The sequence below is a fragment of the Bubalus kerabau genome, chromosome 2, assembly GCF_029407905.1.
Source record: "Bubalus kerabau isolate K-KA32 ecotype Philippines breed swamp buffalo chromosome 2, PCC_UOA_SB_1v2, whole genome shotgun sequence".
Taxonomy (NCBI): Eukaryota; Metazoa; Chordata; class Mammalia; order Artiodactyla; family Bovidae; genus Bubalus; species Bubalus kerabau.
In genome coordinates this window covers 116,547,088-116,567,969 of record NC_073625.1, presented here as the reverse complement: position 1 = coordinate 116,567,969, position 20,882 = coordinate 116,547,088, and the positions used below count along the sequence as shown (strand labels likewise).

The following is a 20,882-nucleotide window of genomic DNA, read 5'->3' as shown; positions in this document are numbered from 1 at the left end:
TAGCACTTATGTTTTTCAAGTAAGGAGATTCTAAAATGAATCATGTTTTCCTTTTACTAAAAAAGTAAGTCGAACCTGCTATCGTGATGAAAAACAAACATCATTTTAAAAAACATTTTCAGCTTTAAGCTCCAAAAACTGTAGATAGTTGATGCTGAGAGAACCAGAAAAAAAAAAACAGCAGGTTTTAAATCTAATGTATAAGTAAACATGAATGCAGAAGTCCCAGACATGATGTAAATTGGATTATGAACAGGCAGGTCACAAAAGAAAAGGTCCAGTTGGTCAAGAAGTATATAAGAATATATTGAGATTTATTTTAGCAGTTAGGGAGTCTCAGAGTCAGACACCATTGAATGTAAAAGCATGCATGAGAGTTACTATGTACATTGACTTTTTTTTTAAATAAAAATAATAAAAATTTATTTCAGGAACAAGATGAAATAAATGAAGCACAACTCAGCATCACTCAAATGGTGTGAATAGAAACTGCAAAAAAACAATTCAGTAATTTTGCTAATGTCTAATTATGATGGAAATGATTCTAAATTTGACTGATATTTATTTATATTGACAGGAAAGTTATTTATATTGACAGGAAATCAACTAACTATATTGTCATAATATGTACATTGACTTTAAGGTAGTAGTTACCTCTGGGAAAAGAGAGAGGAGAAAGGGTTAAGGTAATGGGCCTTCAACAATATTCTGCAGTGCTTTTGTTTCTTTAAAAAAAAGTCTAAAGAAAACGTAGCAAAACTTATATCTTAAATCCTCTTAAAGAGTAAACATATAAAAATATAGGTCACTAACTACAAACCACCAAACGATTCCATTTCCACTTAAACCAAGGTCATACACTTTATGTCTGAACTTTTTTAATTTTTTGTCTTCATTCATATCTTGGTAGTTTTCCCTGCTTTCCAATAAAGTTTTTGTATGAGGGCTATTAAAAAAAAAAAAAAAAAAAAAGAGTAAACATAAATTTATTTTAGATTTTTAAACTTTTTTATATATTCGTATTTTAAAAATTGCAAAAACCTAAGAAATTAAAAATATTAGTTTGTCTCAAAAACCATTCTGGAGGATGGTAAGAATTAAATGTTTAACAAATACACTTATTCTCTATAAAGTTATATATGCTCTAACTATCAAATATAGTCATTGCTGGTACTTTCAATACTAGATATGCCTTCTGAAATGTGTGTGCTTAGAAAAATTTTCAACTTGATAGGGAAGAAAAAAATGTGGATTTAGAATATTCTAAAGGATGAGGCACATCATACTATTTTAAGCTTTATATTACCTTTATATTTTAAGCTTTATATTACCTTTATATTACCTTTTATATTTATATATTTAGATTTTCTTAGCTGACTCCATTAAATATCCTTTGCATCTTCAGAGATGCAAAAAAAGAAGAAATGTAGGAATAAAAGAATACTATGGATTCCATTAATTATTTTGGCAAGCCTTGAATGATACAGAGACCACAGTTATGTAAGCAAAGAAATTTGCCAAAGAAATTGATTACATGATCATTTGTGATTCTTCGTTATTTGAATATAAACTATAGCATATTTTCAATGTTAAAACATACTTAAATTAGTAGTTACAAAAGTGCTTTTTTTTTAGTCATTTAGGTTAAGAAGGAAAGTAAGAAAAGAAATCTTACTCATGAAACAGATGTCCAATCTCAGTAATTGTTTTTTCTTTTTTTGTCCATTTCCTCATTTTATTTGGGAGGGGGGAGAATAGCAAATGGGACTTTGAATACATTTATGTAAAGTATCTATTATCTTATTAAAATTGAAGACTTCTTAAAAATATTGTCTAAAAATGTGATTATAGACAAATTCACATTGTAAAGAAAATCTTTAGAAATACAGATGATTTTACATGTTACCACCTAAAGAACTACAGCTAACATTTCTATATATGTTTCCAGTCTTTTTTCCAGAGTATACATCCCCCTAAATATGCATACATTTACAGTCATTTTTTAGGTATAGATATATATTAAGTATGGACTTTGGGATCAAAGTCTTTGAATTTTTATGAGTATTCTTACGAGTACATGTCCCTGCTCTGAACTGTATTGTTAATTATTCTCAATAGTAGCATTCCCTGGTTTGTAGGTGAAGAGTTTATTAGTAAGTTCATGTAAAGAGGACCATCTGTGATAAACACATCTTTAAAGAAATAAATGTGTTGTCTATACCAACCAAAGAATGTCTTTTCTATTGCTTTTGATTTTTTCACTTAGAATTATCTCAAGTAATTGGAATTTAAAATTCATAATGTGAAATAATTTCAGTCCTACTCCAGTACATCAAGTTCCTACAGAAGTATTGCCATGATGCTTTTATGTGGTTCTATCAATGTTCTCTTTTGATAGTAGCATGTTGTGATAATCTATAGTCAGATTTGATATTTTTCACTGTAAGACATTTTGAACTTTTTCTTACAGGGTTTCTCTGCTGGGCTATTTGCATTCTACCATGATAAAGATGGAAATCCTTTAACTTCAAGATTTGCAGATGGTCTCCCACCTTTTAACTATAGGTATTTGGGTTTTTTTATTCTTATTCTCTTTTAGAAGGATGCTAAGACTAGAACCTGAGAATTCTTGTATGTTAATTTCTACAAATAATAGTGGCTTTATGGCTAGCCTAAGATTGTATATCCTATATTATTATAACAAGATAGGATATGAGGTTATTTAGCTTTACCTTTTCATTTCACAGATGAAACAACTGAGATGGAGAAAACTTAAGTGACTTACCCAAAGAGTGAAGACTCTTCTTGTCAGGCAGAGCTCTTTTCCACCACTCTGTAGTAGCTTGTATTACTTTACAGGAGAGTCAGGCCATGGGAGAGTATGGGTTGGTTATATTTTGGTTTATTAATAATTATTGTCTATACATAATATTGTTTACATGTTTACTGTAAACTGTATTTTACAGTTTTTTAAAACTATATTTTATTTCTCATGTTAGCAGTGATCTAGAAGTTCAGGGCCTAAAAGAAATAATAATAAGAAATACTAAAAAAAAAAATGATAAAGAATTTTATATAGACTATCAGTCACAGAACTATAACCATTTACATGGATTTATATATCTAATTTAAGAGCACATGTCCACAAAAAGACATATACATGAATGTTAACGGCAGTTTTGTTATTAATAAACAAAAAATGGAAACCACCCAAAGGTCTATCAATAGAAGAATGGATAAATAAATTGTAATTTATTCCTATAATCAAAAACTACAAGGCACTGAAAAGAACACATTATTGCTACATGTAATAACGTGAACGAATATAGTAGTTATAGGGTTGAACAAAAGAAGTCATAGTCTAGTTGTATGGAGTTTAAAAACAGTCCATGATAAAAGACAAATGAGTAATTTTACTTGAAGCCGTAGGCTATTAAATGCCATGCAAGTTGAATAGATTGAGAAGGCACATAAGGAAACCTCAGGGTACTGACACTATTCCATAATTAGAGTAGTGAGTGGTAAACAGATATAGAATAAAAAATTAATTCTCATATGAAGATCTCCATTTAGGTAGCTTATTGTTCAGTTGCTCAGTTGTGTCTGCTTTGTGACCCCATGAACTGAAAAGCACACCAGGCTTTTCTGTCCTTCACTGTCTTCCTAAGTTTGCTCAAACTCAGTGTCCATTGAGTCAGTGATGCCATCCAGCCATCTGTTCCTCTGTCATCTCCTTCTCTTCTCACTTCTAGGTAGCTGGAAGTGCATAATTATTAAAAACAGATAATACTTTATTCATCATAGTACTTTTTTAGATTACATGTTAAACAACAAAATTGTTAGAAACAAAATTATAATGTAGAAATAGATGTTTTACTTCCTAGATTGTATTTGTTTGGATGTCTGGATGGCATCACCAACTCGATGGACATGAGTTTGAGTGAACTCCGGGAGTTGGTGATGGACAGGGAGGCCTGGCGTGCTGCAGTTCATGGGGTCACAAAGAGTCAGACACGACTGAGCGACTGAACTGAACTGATGGAAGAAGTCTGGTCTTTCCTAAGAATTGTGGTCTTTATGGGAAACACATAAGTAGTGAGAGTGGGACCATCTATGTAGTGATAAGGAGGAGAGAGATACCCATACATAAGAACCATTATTAAGCTGATAATTGCAGTGCTTTCTTACATTTTGGATATTCCTTAAAAGCAGAAAATCTTACAGTATAAATGGAGATAACAGAGTAATAAGAAATTCAGATGGTAGACATAGAAAGAGTTGGATTTGGCCCTCACCTTTTTATTTGGAGAAACCATTAATCTTGAAATGTGACTGGTGAAGAGAATATTGGGATTATTAATACAGTGAACACTGTTTCTTTTCCTTTTGGCTTTGTTCACTATTTATATTTAAACATTGCCTTGCTGTGGAAAAAGAAAAGGAATTAAGAATAACCTTTCTAAGGCATGAGTAGACAAACAGATATACAGCAAATAAAACAAAGGATTAATAAGTAACGGTTATTGCGTATACAGTATTTACCATATAATTCTTTGAATAATATATAAAATCTTCATAAAATAATGGTGGGAAAACTAATTTCTTTATACTCTGTTTTATTGTTGAGAATGAGAGATTCATAGGGTCAGTGGTAGAAGTAATCTAGGAAAAAGCCAGAAAATAGCAGTGCAGGTTATAGGCAAAAATGAAAATTGATGACCATTATAGTTTTCTATAATAAATATAACACTTTTGTGGTAGTACTTTTATTTGTGGAAGATAGATTTTCCAAAATGAGATTGTTTTCTCCCATTTACTTATTTTTTTATCATATTTTTGCCTTGCAGAAAAGTTTTTAAATTTTATATTATTAAATTTATCTATTTTCTTGCTTAAGAAAGTTTCTTCTGCTCTAAAAGATTATAAAGATATTCTAAAGTTTTTTCTGGTAAATTTATTATTTGAAATTTTATGTTCATAGCTTTAATCCATTTAGAATTTATTTTTGCTTCATGTATTTTGGGGTTCTTTTGTAAGGTATATACATGTTTATTATGTCTTCTTGGTGGACTGACCCTTTCTTCATTATAAAATGTCTCTAGTAACAATTTTGTCTGACATTAGTATAAATGTTCTAGCTCTTTTTTTGAGTACTATTTGCATGATACATGTTTTTAATCCTTTTATATTCAACTATTTGTATCCTTGAGTGTGAACTGTGTATCTTGTAGGCATAGATGAAACATTTTTTTTTTTTTTTTAATGCATTCTGCCAGTTAACCCTGTTCCGCTCCCTCTGGCTGCCAGGTTGCTGGTTTTCACCATGACTATGGGTTGTTGGTTTTCAAGGCTGCTATAGAGCTGGAGAGAGGGCATGGGAAACCGCCACAAAGCTTGCTGTTTTTACTGAAATTCATCCATTTTTCTTAAATAAGTGCTTCCTGGATTGCTGCAAGCCTTTGGTTAATTTCCAGAGTTCTGAAAAAAATTCATTTGGCTACTTTGCTCATTGCTTTCATGAAGTTCAGTAGTCCTTACTCTGCCATTTTTACTGACATTTGTCTGAAATTTATTTCTGTATATGGAGTAAAATAGGGATTTTATCCCTAAAATAGGGATTTAATTTTTTCTTGTTGGATAACCAATTATAAAAAATATAATTTATTTTACAACACAATTGTTAAGTAAATTATACTTTCTCACTAAGTTAAAGGGCTTCCCCAGTGACTCAGCAGTAAAGAATCTGCTTGCAATGCAGGAGACACAGGTTCAGTGCCTGGGTTGGGAAAATCCCCTAGAGAAGGAAATAGCAACCCACTCTAGTATTCTTGCCTGGGAAATCTCATGGACAGAGGAACCTATCCTCTCATGACAGAGGCTACAGTCCATGGGGTTGCAAAGATTCAGATACAATTTAGTAACTAACAACAATAGCAAAATTAAGTTAAAATGTTACCTTCTGTTAAGTCTTGTTATATACAGTACTTAGATCTCTCTCTAGACATGCTTTTGTTTTATCCAGTAAATTTATTAAGAGGAAATAATTCACTGTCATCTTAGCCCAGTATTAGCTATTTGAATTTGAGCAAGTTACTTCATCTCTCTAAGCTTCTGTCTCTCTATCTGCAAAGTAGTGATGATAATCTCTTAAAGTTACTGAAAAGATTAAATTAAAAAATGCTATCAAGTCTTTGCTTGCACTTGGTGTCAGATACAAGGTCAGATATTTTAATTTCATATTGATATTCGTAAACACTTCTACATTTAAAGTGACAAATTTGCAAGAAGGACTGTATTTTTATTCTTTAATTGCAGTCTTGGATTATATCAATGGAGTGATAAAGTAGTTCGAAAAGTGGAGAGATTATGGGACATTCGTGATAATAAGAGAGTTCCTCACACTGTTAATCTTCTAGTAACACCTCGTGTTGTCGTGAGTATTACTGAGCTTCATGTCTCATGAACCATCTGCTCTTTTCATTCATTATGGTCCTTTCTTTACTAATCATTATTGTTTAAGAACTAATGATTAAATTTCAAAGCTTGTAGTAGGAAACAGGGGCTTCCCTGGTGGCTCAGAGGTTAAAGGGTCTGCCAGCAATGCGGGAGACCTGGGTTTGATCCCTGGATCGGGAAGATCCCCTGGAGAAGGAAATGGCAACCCACTCCAGTATTCTTGCCTGGAGAATCCCATGAGAAAAGAAAATGGTGGGCTACAGTCCACGGGGTCACAAAGAGTCAGACACGACTGAGCGAGCGACTTAACTTAGTAGGAAACATAAAGGCAGTACAGTAAAGCTGCAGGCCAAGAGATATCTGAGGAAGAAAAATTTGGCAATGACTTAATGGCTCCATTCTACCCACTGCTTTAAGTTGTTATACCAGTGCTCTGTTGTGATACCCCTTAGAATCACTTGTACTGTTTGCATAATTGCTGGTCATTTCATTTGGAATCAGTTTTATTCAGGAGGGTCTCCAGAGGAACAGAACCAACAGGATGTGTTTGTTGAGAGAGAAAGAGATGAAGAGATTTATTTTAAGGAGTGGCTGATGTAGTCATGGAGGTTAAGAGTCTAAAATCTGATGAGGTAGGCTGGCAAGCTGAAGAAATAGGGAAGAGTTGCAGTTTGAGTCCAAAGACAGTCAACTGGCAAAATTCCTTCTTGCTCAGGGGTGAAGTTAGTCTTTGTTTTATGAAGACCTTCAACTGACTGGCCCATTTATGTTACAGAAAGTGATCAGCTTTACTTAAAGTCCACTAATTGAAATGTTAATCTTGTCTAAAAACACCTTCACAGAAACATGCAGAATAATGTTAGATCAAATATGTGGGCACTTTGCCCCAGCTTGGTTGATACATAAAATTAATCATCTCACTCACTTATTTAATGACAGAAACCTGTTCTCCCTACCCCCTCTCTTAACTACATACAGCTCTTTCTGACCTCTGAACTTTTGCGCTGCTCTCGGAATACCGCCCATCCCTGTACTTCATACTCTTAACTGTGATGTACAGATGAAACCAAAAGAACAAAATTGTTTTCTAATGAACAACTTATTTTTCTCAACAAGGACTATGTCCATAATATGAGCAGTTTATACCTGTGTTAAAATCATTGTTGACACAAAAGTTACAAGTGGCAATCATACCAGTCTATAACTTTTTAAAATATATGACTTAAAGCCAAAATCTTCAAATAGAGGAAAAAATAATAAGAGAATAGTAGTTCAATAGCAAAGAAAAGTGCGACGGTGTCAAAATATTTAATTATATTAAAAGCTATATTTTTAAAAGACATTCTGTCTTCTCATCAAAGTAATTCCTTAGTGGCTACTTTATCTTATCCAGTGTGATAAGGAATTTGCCATTATGTTGTACTTTTGTGGGTTTATTTATTTATTTATTTTCTGATTCTTAGGATGAAGCACGAAAACACTTTAACTGTCCAATTCTTGAGGGAATGGAACTTGAAAATCAAGGTGGTATGGGCACTGAGCTCAACCATTGGGAAAAGCGGTTATTAGAGGTCAGTTTATTTGAAAATGTTACTAGACATATTTTTTCTTTAAGAAAATAGATACACTAACGTAGTTTGTTTTTTTTTTTAAAATAGGTTCATGCATTTATGCAGCTTTTTCCATTTAAGCATATACTTTCCAAGGAATTACAGATGCTTCTGCTGTAAAACAGTGTATGCTTTCCTAAGCAATCTCTTTCTTCAAAATAAAAAATAACAATTTGTGGGAAACACAAATACCAAGTCATTAACAAAAGCAATAAGTCATAATAAAAGTACTAGCTCAGTCTAAAAACACATTGTATTTCCAATAAGTAAGCTTCTATATTTATTTACTTGAGTATTTCTTTTACGTTAAACAACAGCAAAAAGCAATCGGGGATAGATGGGAGACTATAAATCTAAATAATGGGGACAAGAGTAAAATGTAAAAAGAGTAAAGTGTACAAAAACAGTGCAACAAGTACTTCTAAGACAGCCTCTGGCCCTACTGAGCCAATTGGAAGAGCATGGAGCTTCATGCACAGCACAGCATTCCTCTGTTGCTGTGTTCAGGTGTCTTAGTGTATTTTGGTTTTTTGTTTGTTTTTTAATTTTTATCTTATATTGGAACAGAGTTGACTAACAGTGCTGTGTTAGTTTCAGATACACAGCAAAGTGATTCATTTAGCTGCTGTTGCTCCACTGCATAAAACATTAAAATCTAGGAGAAATCGTTATGAACCAACATGAGTCCGTCTTATACTGATGTGATTCCCCTATTTGCTAGTCTCATATGAGCTCATTCACATTACAGAAGTACATCCATTAGTAGAATATACTTTATACTTGGATCTATTTATTTTTAAATAGCTACATAGTGTTATATGTGGAGAAGGAAACGGCAACCCACTCCAGTATTCTTGCCTGAAGAATCCCATGGACAGAGGAGCCTGGAGGGCTATAGTCCCTGGGGGTCACAAGAGTCGGACATGACTTAGTGACTAAACCACCATAGTGTTATATGAATGTGACAATAATCCTATGTCAGTGAATAATTATGTTTTAAATGTTTTATCTTAAAAATGTTATAATGAGTGATTTATTTATATCTTCAGTGCCGTACAGGAGTGGCATTCCAGTGTGTTCTTAGGTTCAAAAAACAGTCAGTCAAACCTGTGAACCCTAAACAGGTCACATTCAAAAAGTACTAGAAGGATACAAGAGAGAAAGTACAGTATGCCAGCATGGCAGTCAGGCATTTCTCTTGTGCTCTGCACAGTAATCTAGGCTATCATCCATGCCTCTTCCCCTCTTTCTCTGGCTCAAACACAATAAGCACAAGACCATAACAGGTGTACAAGAACCAGCCTGGTTTAGAAGTACCATGTTACAAATAAGGACCAGCATTGTTTTTTTAACAGTTTCATAGACTTAACTTCCAGATACCTGTAAGGGACATACCCATAAGACTCACTGCACACAGAGAAGTCCCAAACTCTGGCTAACCAACAGGTATTCATGTTCATCTACAATAATCCCAAGTCCAGAAGTATATCTTAAGTCCTGTTGCCTAGTAACACAGTTGACATTCCACCCTTATTAGGTTTTCAGGGGAGCAGAACTAGAAAGTTAATGCAAGATCAGATCTGTTTATGTAGAAAGAAGAATGGAATTTCTGGATCAAAGGAAGTTTGAGCAAACTCTAGGAGATAGTGAAGGGACAGGGAAGCTTGACATGCTGTAGTCCATGGAGTTGCAAAGAGTCAGACACAACTTAGCGACTGAATGACAATAATATATATTTTTTAGAGGTCTGTTTAAAAAAGTAAACGGTTGCAGTTTACATACATCATGATCCTAGTTAGCAAAATTATGAAAAGAATGAAATTAGTGCTTGTACTGACCTTATCTGGGTGATCATGAAGTAACAGTGATAGAAACTTATGGAAGACATGTACACTTTTATCTCACGTGCGAATTTCAGTTTATTTATATTCCTTAAGTGGTTTTTCTCAAGTGATTCTCTTTAGAAAGCTACAGATGGGCCAGAAATGAAAATTCACTTACTTTTCAACAGAAGACTTGAAAGTAGTAATTTTACTAGTTTCATTAACTGCTGCCTTTCCTCTGAAATCAACTTTATGTTCTTGAGCTGTGTTTTAAAAAGATGAAATTAAAGTACTTGAAATGGCAATCCAACGTTCAACATAAAGATTAACAAAATATGGGAATTCCCTGGAAGTCCAGTAGTTAGGACTCCATGCTTTTGCTGCCAAGAACATGGGTTCATTCCTGATCTGAGAACTAAGATACCTCAAGCCATGCAGCACACCCCCTACCCAAAAAAGAAGAAGAATCAGCATCCCAAAGATACAATGTACTTTCATAAGTGACAGTGAAGTCCTTACCATTAGGTGACCTCCTGGTAGGAATTTTATTATATACTAATTAAGACATTAGGTGGATAGTAGACCTTGATGATATTTTGTATCCCTCAGGCAACTCCTTTGACCCTATGATTTTGTGATACTTGTTTTTCGTGTTAGTATATATTTTTCTGATCACAGAGTATAAAAAGTTGGTTATAAAAGCATTTTCAATTGTAATTCAAGCAAGTATTCCATTCTCCACTCCATTATCTGGGCATCTGTCTCAAACACCAATATTACTTTGCCTTAATAGTGTAATGTTTTTATAATATTTCTTTTTTAAAAAATAATATTTCTGTTTCCATATATTTAATCTTCATTTTCATCATAGAGTTCTAAATGCTAGTTATCTGCCATTACAGGGAAATTGTACACAATATAGATATTTGAAGGAGAGAGTAGATTTTGCTTTAAGCTTCAGTCTGTCATCTTAAAGAAAGCTTATATATTTTACTATTTTAAATCAACATTTTGTCAGTCTCTCACACCTTCAACGTTTTACCTATACATCAAAGCAATCACAGAAATTATTGGGAATTGCAAGGAATCCAGTCTTCTAATTAAAATCTGTTGGTGATTTTCAGAATGAAGCAATGACTGGTTCTCATACCCAGAACCGAGTCCTCTCTCGAATCACTCTGGCGTTAATGGAGGACACTGGGTAAGACAGCTGTGAGAATTTTACATGAATTGTTTATTAAAATGAAATGAATATTAAGATTACTATTAAGATGAAAAGAATATTAACTTAAGCAACTATATTTTACACTGAAGATAAATATACCTGTGTTTATTTGTTTTTTAATATACCTGTGTTTGTTTTTTTTTTAATATACCTCTTTTGTTTTTTTTTTAATATACCTGTTTAAAAAATTTTTTTCAGTTAGCTATCCATTACCTATATCAGCTCCATTCATTCATTCAGTAAATGTTTGAGACCCTGAGGTATGTAATAGAATAAAACTAAATCCCTCATAAATAAATAAATGAGATTTTTTTTTTAATAAATAGAGGGCATGATGATATGAAGGAAAAGCTTATATAAACAGTATTTTTAATTACAAGTGAAATTGATTTATGTAGAGATTCCTTGTTTTTAAGGCAGTAGAACTTTCTTATAAAGCAACAGAATACTGTTTTAAAATGACTCCAATGGGAATCTTTTTCTTTGTGGGCTCTTGGGTTTATTTTGATGAGTCTCAGTTTTGATAGCTTCCTTGCTCTTTGGTATGGCAAGATGTACCAGACTGATTTGCCCATGCTCTGTATTCTAGATCTGGCATCAGCCAATCTTCCAAGGAGCACAGGAATGCTCCTTTTGATCAAGAATAGCTTTTGGAAATCACAATCTAGGGACTCCGTTAATTTCTACTGGGTTGTCCTTGTTTCTTACTGTTTTCAGTGGACCAAGTAGGGCAATTCATATTTTTGAAAAGAAAAAAAATGCTGGATTCCTTTTAGCGCTATTATCACTCTTTCCCATTTATCCCTTAATAAGCAATGACCAACAGAAGTGGTCCTGCTGCTCTATTTTTCTAGCCCTTCTGTAAATAATGCTGGTTTCTTTAAGATACAGGTAGGATGCAGAAGCATCTTGGAGTGTATGAATCACTAGGGAAATCATGGCACTGGTTAATTTTAAAACATTTCTTCTGTTTTCTGATGCAACAGAATTCCAGTTTTTCTCTCATTCTCTCTGTTTCTTTGCCTTTTATTCTCCTGTCCCACACCTTAAACATTTTCTCCTCTATGACTTATATCATCTTTGAAAGTTACAATGGAAACATGATGTGGTTTGGTGTTTTTCAAATATAAAAGCACCCTCAAGTACTCATGTTTCCCTCAAGACTAAAGGTTCCAAGTCCCTGCTGCAGCGATCCTGTGCAGCTGGGACTTTGGTTGTAAATGTTCATCTGTGGGCATGGTCACTAAAATCCTTTTTGAGGTCCTAGTTTGCTCATTGTTAAGATTTATGATTGATACACTGGAGTTGTTTTTTAAGTGACAGTAATATAAAGTGCTTTGTTTGGGTTATTTCCACAGCTGGTATAAAGCTAATTACAGCATGGCTGAGAAATTAGACTGGGGCCGAGGAATGGGCTGTGACTTTGTCAGGAGGAGCTGTAAATTCTGGATTGATCAGCAGAGACAAAAGTAAGGATGCATTTCCTCTTATTGTCTTTGCTAACAGTTTACTTCTGATTTTGTTCTGTATCCAGTGTCCCTGTTTTCAAAATGTGGTCTGAACTGTTTAATTTCAAAATGTGTAGAAACCATCCATGGTTCCTTTTTAAAAAAAAATTTTGGCTGTGTTGGTGCTTTGTTGCTGCACTAGGGCTTTCTCTAGTTGCAGCAAGCAGGGGCTACTCTCTAATTATGGCAGACAGGGGCTACTCTTTGGATCCAGTGCATGGACTTCTCATTGTAATGGCTTCTCTCGTTGCGGAGCACGGCTGTAGTGCGTGGGCTTAGTTGCTCTGCAGCATGTGGGATCTTCCTGGAACAGGGATTGAACCCATGTCTCCTGCATTGGCAGGTGGATTCTTTACTACTGAGCCACCAGGGAAGCCCTAATAGGGCTTTTGTGAAGCAAAATTTTTTAATTTTGATTAATTTAAAATGATCAGTTTGTCCTTTTATAAGTCATACCAATGCCTGATTCCTGACTTCAGACATTCTGATTAGGTTGGTATGGGGTACAAGGTGGGCATGGAGGTTTTAAAAGTTTCTCTAGATGATTCTGATGTGCAGCAAAATTTGGGAACAACAACACTAGCAGATCAAGTTGTTGTACTGGAGTTAACTAACTGTCCCAAAAGTAGCTGCCGTGTTTCATGTTACTGCTTATGAACAGCTTTCCTCATAGCAGGCTTTTAACTCAGACCTCAAACTCCTTAGTAGAAACTCTGAGTGATTAAAACTGCTTTGAGACCTAGTCCAGATGAGAAGAGTAAGACTAACATCTTCAACAGAAGAAGTGCTTGTTACCAGGTATTTCTCTAATGGGCAAGGCACTGACCTTAGAGAGAGAAGTTTAAGCCCCATCACCATCCCTCGTCAGCTGTATGATCCTGGACAAGCTAAATGTCTCAAACTATTTATTTATTAGTGAAATGAAAATACTAGTTCTACTTTGGAGGGTTTCTTTAGGAATAATGATATTGTATACTAGAATGTGGTCCACTGGAGAAGGGAATGGCAAACCACTTCAGTATTCTTGCCTTGAGAACCCCATGAACAGTATGAAAAGGCAAAAAGATAGGACACTGAAAGATGAACTCCCCAGGTCGGTAGGTGCCCAATATGATACTGGAGATCAGTGGAGAAATAACTTCAGAAAGAATGAAGGGATGGTGCATGAGATGGTTGGATGGCATCACTGACTGAATGGACATGAGTTTGGGTAGGCTCTGGGAGTTGGTGTTGGACAGGGAGGCCTGGCGTGCTATGGTTCATGGGGATGCAAAGAGTCAGACATGACTGAGCAACTGAACTGAACTGAGCTGATATTATTTGAAAGTTCTATTAATCATAAAATGCTGGACTTCTGTGGTAGCCCTTGTTCACAGCAATTAGAGAAAGTCTGCATGCAGTAATGAAGACCCAGTGCAACCAAAAATTTTTAAAAATCCATTAATTAAAAAATAATGTTAAAAGCATTGAAATTGTAACAGAAAAGACAAACTCTAAAATCGACTTCTAATATCTTCTTTAGAGTTTGATACCATGGTATTTTTATCTTTGTCTGCAGGAGACAGATACTGAACCCTTACTGTAACACACTCAGAAGTAATCCATTGCAGTTAACTTGCAGACAGGACCAGAGAGCAGTTGCAGTGTGCAATTTGCAGAAGTTTCCAAAACCTTTACCTCAGGAATACCAGGTAACACTTGTTTGGGGCACAGTTTCAGGAATAAACCTTTTAAAAAGAAGTCTCCATTTTGAATTGGAAGAGTGAATTAAGCTCTTAAGTTTTCGATTTGTCAGGCTCCATTTGTTTTCTCTAAGTTAGAAAAAACTGAAGTTTTACATTTCTTTATAAACTGTGTTAATTGATAGCAATTAACTGATATCTAGCAGTGCCTAGTAGTAGTGGTAAGAGACATTTAGAATATTTATTTTAATGTATTTTTAAACTATTTCTTTTTGTTTCAAAAGTCTTCATCTTTATATTAAAAAAAACAAGGTTCTTTAAAGAAAAGAACTGACTGGGAAGACAAATATATCGCTTATATGCAGGATCTTTAAAAAAAATGATACAACTAAACTTATTTTAAAGTTTATAACTAAACTTTATTTTCAGAAACAGACTCGGACTTAGAGAACGAACTTATGATTACCAGGGAGGAAGGGTGAGAGGAAGGATAGATTGGGAGTTTGGAACTAACATGTACACACTGATATATTTAAAGTAGATAAACAATAAGGTTAGATAGCATCACTGACTCAGTGGACATGAATTGAGCCAACTCTGGGAGGTAGTGGAGAACAGAGGAGCCTGGCATGCTGCAGTCCATGGGGTCGTAAAGGGTCACACCCGTCTTAGTGACTCAACAACAGCAACCAATAAGGACCTACTGTATAGGACAGGGAGCTCTGCTCAGTACTCTGTAATAACCTACATGGGAAAAGAATTTGAAAAAGAATAGATACTTTATATGTATAACTGAATCACTTTGCTGCACACCTGAAACTAACACAACATTGTTGATCAACTACACTCCAATATAAAATAAAAATATTTTTTAAAAAGAAAAAAGTAACTAAAGTACTCTAATCCAGTTAATTAGAAGGCTTGGAATTTCTGCTCTAGACGAGTTTGCCTAATGGTATCTAAAAGGTGAAGACAGTGGTCCCACGTGTTCAGTCTGAATCTCTGATGTAGGCTTTAAGCTTTTTGTTGAAGTGGCTATTTCTAAAAAAGCTTTAACACTGCCTGCCATTGACAAAGGAGCCACAAGTCAGAAATTATCTCAGATGTGAGTTTAAAGTGATTGCCTCTAAATTTTGAGTTTCCTACCTATGCTTATAACCCCATTGAGTGCTTTAGACACTGTAAGGCAGTGACTATATATATATTTCTGCACTTAGTACTGTACTTCAGTGAGTTGGTATGAAGTGTGAAATCTTTAAAATTTTTCTGGTACCTTGTTCCTTTGGTATTTCCAAATATTATATATTATCTCATTGATTTTCTCATGAGTTTTTCAAATTTGTCAAAACAACATATAAATTAAGTCTCCTAAAAACATTTGAAGTACATTGTATTTAAAACATCTTAATTTTATGAATTAGTTTTATGTTTTGTCAGCTCTTAAAACTCTTTCTATGTATCCTTTTAAAACATTAATCAAATTTGTCATCTAATAAAAACTTAACTTAGACTAATTTACTTACCTTGCTTATTTCTAAAACTACTACAACCTTGAAATACCACAAATAACACAAAAATTAGTCTTTTTGTGTTTACTCTGTATGAAAAAAATAGATTAATATCTCCTTTGTATTATATAGCATTAGAGGGTTGCTATAAATTGCCTGTGGGCTTCATATTGATTTTATAGAATGTTTCTTACTCTCCTGCCTTCCTAATATATTTTTCTTTGTAGTACTTTGATGAACTCACTGGAGTACCTGCAGAAGATCTGCCTTATTACGGTGGTTCAGTAGAAATTGCTGACTACTGCCCTTTCAGTCAGGAATTCAGTTGGCACTTAAGTGGTGAATATCAGCGCAGCTCAGATTGTAGAGTACTGGAAAATCAACCAGGTCAGTAGTTTAGTGAAGTTAAATGTTGTATACATATTGAAAGTATATATAAGCAATATAAAATAGTGTATATTAACAATGTAAGATAGACCCCAGAGCCAGATTGTCGGAGTTTATTTTGTGATTCCACTGCCATCTACCTGTTTGAAGTAAATTCTCTGCGCCTTAGTTTTCTCCTGTGTGCAAAGGAGATAATACTTGTCCCATAGAGTTGTGAGAATTAAATGAATTAATATAGTTAAGTGCTTAGAATTATGACACATAGGAAGAATTGTTAGCTATTAGATACACTTGCACATCTTTGTATATGCTACCATTTAGTGATACCTTGAGAAGGCGATGGCACCTCACTCCAATACTCTTGCCTGGAAAATCCCATGGACGGAGGAGCCTGGTAGGCTGCAGTCCATGGGGTCGCTAAGAGTCGGCCACGACTGAGCGACTTCACTTTCCCTTTTCACTTTCATGCATTGGAGAAAGAAATGGCAACCACTCCAGTGTTCTTGCCTGGAGAATCCCAGGGACGGGGGAGCCTGGTGGGCTGCTGTCTATGGGGTCGCACAGAGTCAGACACGACTGAAGCGACTTAGTAGCAGCAGCAGCAGCAGCAGCAGCAGTGATACCTTATATTTGCATGACATTTTTCATTTGCAAAGCACTTTGATTTTAATCATTTCATTTTATTCTTCTAAAAACCTGATAAGAGACATAGAGAAGATACTATGATTGAATTTCACAGATGAGGGAAGAGATATACTAAGTAATATCGCTAATTGATGTCAGTGCGAGATCTTCCAATGCAGAACTCTTTTTATTATATCATATTAGGTATCCTATTTTTTCCTCTCCTGAGGAGTGTGCATTTTATGTTACTTAGACATAACGTGTCATTCTTCAGATATCAGAATAATACTGTTGTCCCATAACTAGTAAGATGTGTTGCCATCTTATTTATTCCCTGTTAGTATATATAAATGAACAGGTCATCAAGGAAGTAAACTGTATGGCATTTTTTGGAAAATGGTCACTGTGTGCTTTGAAGACTTTAAAATACTCATAAATAAAATAAATATAAAATTCTGTTTTATTTTATATTTTTTTTCTTAGCTTATACAATTAAGATTTTTAAAAACTGATATAAAATAAAGTTTTATCTCTATAATATTTCAAAATGGACTAATTGAACCATCTATTTTCAAAAGATGAAACTTGTTTTAAGTGTAGAGAGAGAAAATTATTCCTAGGCTTTTTTTCTCTTTTTTTAAAAATTCCTAAGCCTTAAGGACTCCACCCCTTTGTCCATTAGCCATTTAGAGGTCATTTAGTCTACCCCATAACTTTGTGGGTTTGTGCTTAGTCTAAGACTAGATCAGCCTATCATTTATTGACTTCAAGGAGATGGCACAAGTTGAAAATACAGGAACATATTGCAAAGGTAATAGCACTCCCCCAAAAAACCTTCATTATTTAAATCATTGGCCTCATCTTATCATGGGTCACTTGGGAAGTGACTCCTATTTAGACCACCACTGAAGGTGATTCTTGGTGCCATTTCCTCTGTATATTTAACTTCAGTGCTCTAGGCCCGGTTTTATCTCTTATTTCTGATAAAATAGTTTTCTCCTACTAATTCCTTTATTGAGAATCCAGTTTGAGTTTGGAATTTCCTCTTTCAATTTTTTTAATTGACAATTTCCATGAAACATGTTTGATTTTTAAAGCAACTTTTAATCATAAGAGTGTAGCCCATCAGGCTTTTCTGTCCATAGGATTTTCCAGGCAAGAATGCTGGAGTAGGTTGCCATTTCCTTCTCCAGGGGAATCTTCCCAACCCAGGATGAACCCAAGTCTTCTGCATTGGCAGGCGGGTTCTTTACTAATTGAGCTACCAGGGAACCCCAACACTAACGAAACGTGTGATTTTTAAAAGCAACTTTTAATCATTAGAGTAGAATGCTTCAGTTTCTTATTCTTTGAGTCCAAAGTCAATTTTTAATAAAGAAAACTCTGGTTTGCTTCAGACCTTTTTAAAAACTATGGTGCTGAAAAGTATGGGCCTCATTCAGTTTGTCTAATTCAGAAATCAGCATTTGTCATGGAAAAATGTGAAAGGAAGCTGAGTTACCCGGACTGGGGGAGTGGATGCTATCAGGTAAACCATATGATTGTTAATAATTATACCAAATATTATATAATTGTATCTCATTATATGGCTTTTATATTTTCAAATATATTTTGTATCTTTTATTTCTGCTGTTTACTACTTTAGCTTATTTATTGTAACTATTAGTTTGGATGTTTTTGTTTTGTCAAAATATTGTCATTTCTTTGAGAGAATTTGCCTTTTTCTGTTTGTTTAAGTTACACAGTTACTGTATATCAACATGTTTTATAATAATTTTGCTTTTGGGCATATATCCTAAGGAAATATTAGGGAATATGTAATTTTGCTCTTAAAAAACTACTTTGTAGTGGAAAAAGACTATAATCTTGTAAAATCTGAAGAAGGCATGTATTTAAGAATTAATAAATCAACTACTGGTTTTCAGTAGATTTTTTTTTTCTTTGAAATTAGAAATCCAAAGAGGGCAAACTACTATTTTCTTGATTTATTATCTGCCTGTCTAGTATTAAATGACTATACCACCATAGAACTTACTGAGATGCAGGCATTCTGTAATTTAGGAGCATCCAACCTAATGAATATTCTGTACTCTACTAATGGATGTCAGGGAACAGAGTGTGATCCTGAAAACTGAAAAATAAAAATTCATTGTGCCATTTCACCTACAAGAGCTAAGTGGACTCATGTATCTGGCAATTTAACTTTTTATTTTTAAAGTTTCTTTAAAATTAACTTTTTTGGTAACTGCTTTATTGAGGTATAATTCACACACCACATATAATTCATGTAAAATAATCTTTGAAACCTTACAAAAAATAATTTAAAATAAACACATTCTAGTTACAATCTGACAACTATAATCCAGCAACCATTTTCTGATAAATTCATTCTACTAAATATTTATGTATTGATTAAATACATAATTTTTATCTAGTTGTAATCATAATACATAGTTTTGTTTTAGTGTTTTTACTTAGTACTTTTTTTTTTTTTTTTACTTAGTACTTTTTATATAGGCCAAAATACCTTTGCCAAGTTTTTTCCAATAATAATACTTACTATTCTTCATAGCTATAGAACATTGCATCATTTTAAAGTATCATAATTAGGGAAGTAATTTTCCTTTTAGATATTGAGTTAATTTTCACTTTTCACTATGTAAAAATGCTTTTATAAGTATATTTACATGCTTTACCTTATTAAAATTAATTTTTTAAAATAAATTCACATAAGTGAGAATATTAGGTTAAAGGGGATAAAGCTGGAATGGTGTGAACCTTAATAGGAGGATGACCTTTTCAGCCTATTTCAATGTATTCTCTACACCACCACCACCACAAAGGGATTATGTATCATCTACAAAGATTAAATGTACTTGGCTTCCCCGTAGTACCTCGTGTTGTCAGTTAATTTTGCTAATTTAACCAGTTATGTAGGAAAATGTGTATGATTTCTAAACAATTAGCTGTTTTGTTTTTTGTTCTTTTTTTTTTTACACTGACAGAGAAGTTACAAGAATGGAACAAAAATATGAGTCATTTAAATGTAAATTGCTGACGTCTGCCCCTTCATTCCAAATACTTTAAAATGTATCCCATCCTCCTATGTGACTACAGTACTAAAAAAAAAAAAAAAAAATTAGGAAATTATCATTGATATATCTAATTCTTGGACCCATTCAAGTTTTGCCTATTGTCCAAGTGATGTCCTTTTAGTAATAGGATCTGGACTAATTTAACTGCTATTGAGTAGTCACATCTCTGTTCCCTTCAATGTGGAACAGTTCCTCAGTCTTCTTGACTTTCATAACCTTGACACTTTTAAAGATTACAAACCAGTTCTTATCTAGGGTATGTCTCAATTTGGGTTTGTCCGATGTTTCCTCCTGTTTAAATTCATGTAATATGTTTTGAGCAGTGATATCACAGAAGTGATGGCTGTGTGCTTTTGGTGGTGCACTCTTGATTTGTCTCTGCTGGTCATGTTAACTTGCTGGTATCTACCAGGCATCTCCACTGTCAAGCTGTTTTTCTCTTTTAGTTAATTCCCTTTTTAATTAGTAAATATTTGGGTTGGGGGGAAAGTACTATATCAGTAACATATTTCTTATACTTTCATTTTATTAATTTATACATTTAAGTCTGTATTGACTCATGGATTGCATTTTATTCAGTAGCTTTTACCATTAGTATCATTGTTTGGATATTCAGCTTGCCCCAGATTTAGCCAAATGAAGCCCTTTGGATTGGTTCCTGTGTCCTTTTGGCTTGTCCTATCTTTTTAAAATATTTCCTTGCTTTCTAGCATAAGATATTTTATGTTCATCTTCACTTGCTTTGCCCCAGCTCTGGAATCAGTCGTTTCTCCAAGGAGCTCTCATTTCTTTTAGTAGAGTGAGGTATTTAGAAACTACTCTGGGTGGTAGCTGTATTGTTATTTTCTATTGGGATATAGCTGCTCCTCAGGCCTTCTTGGAGAAGGCAATGGCACCCCACTCCAGTACTCTTGCCTGGAAAATCCCATGGATGGAGGAGCCTGGTGGGCTGTAGTCCATGGGG

At 34.1% G+C, this 20,882-nt stretch overlaps 1 protein-coding gene across 3 annotated transcripts in view; it reads left to right on the top strand.

The window, feature by feature from the left end:
- LMLN (leishmanolysin like peptidase) overlaps positions 1-20,882 on the top strand; it is a 48,684-nt gene that overhangs the window by 18,105 nt on the left and 9,697 nt on the right. For all 3 annotated transcript variants that reach the window (XM_055568493.1, XM_055568490.1, XM_055568492.1), the window contains 8 exons: positions 2,471-2,565; positions 6,316-6,433; positions 7,920-8,027; positions 11,014-11,090; positions 12,473-12,583; positions 14,181-14,313; positions 16,040-16,199; positions 18,221-18,351. In XM_055568493.1, the coding sequence (XP_055424468.1) occupies positions 2,471-2,565; positions 6,316-6,433; positions 7,920-8,027; positions 11,014-11,090; positions 12,473-12,583; positions 14,181-14,313; positions 16,040-16,199; positions 18,221-18,351 (933 nt within the window). The remainder of the gene's footprint in view (positions 1-2,470; positions 2,566-6,315; positions 6,434-7,919; positions 8,028-11,013; positions 11,091-12,472; positions 12,584-14,180; positions 14,314-16,039; positions 16,200-18,220; positions 18,352-20,882) is intronic.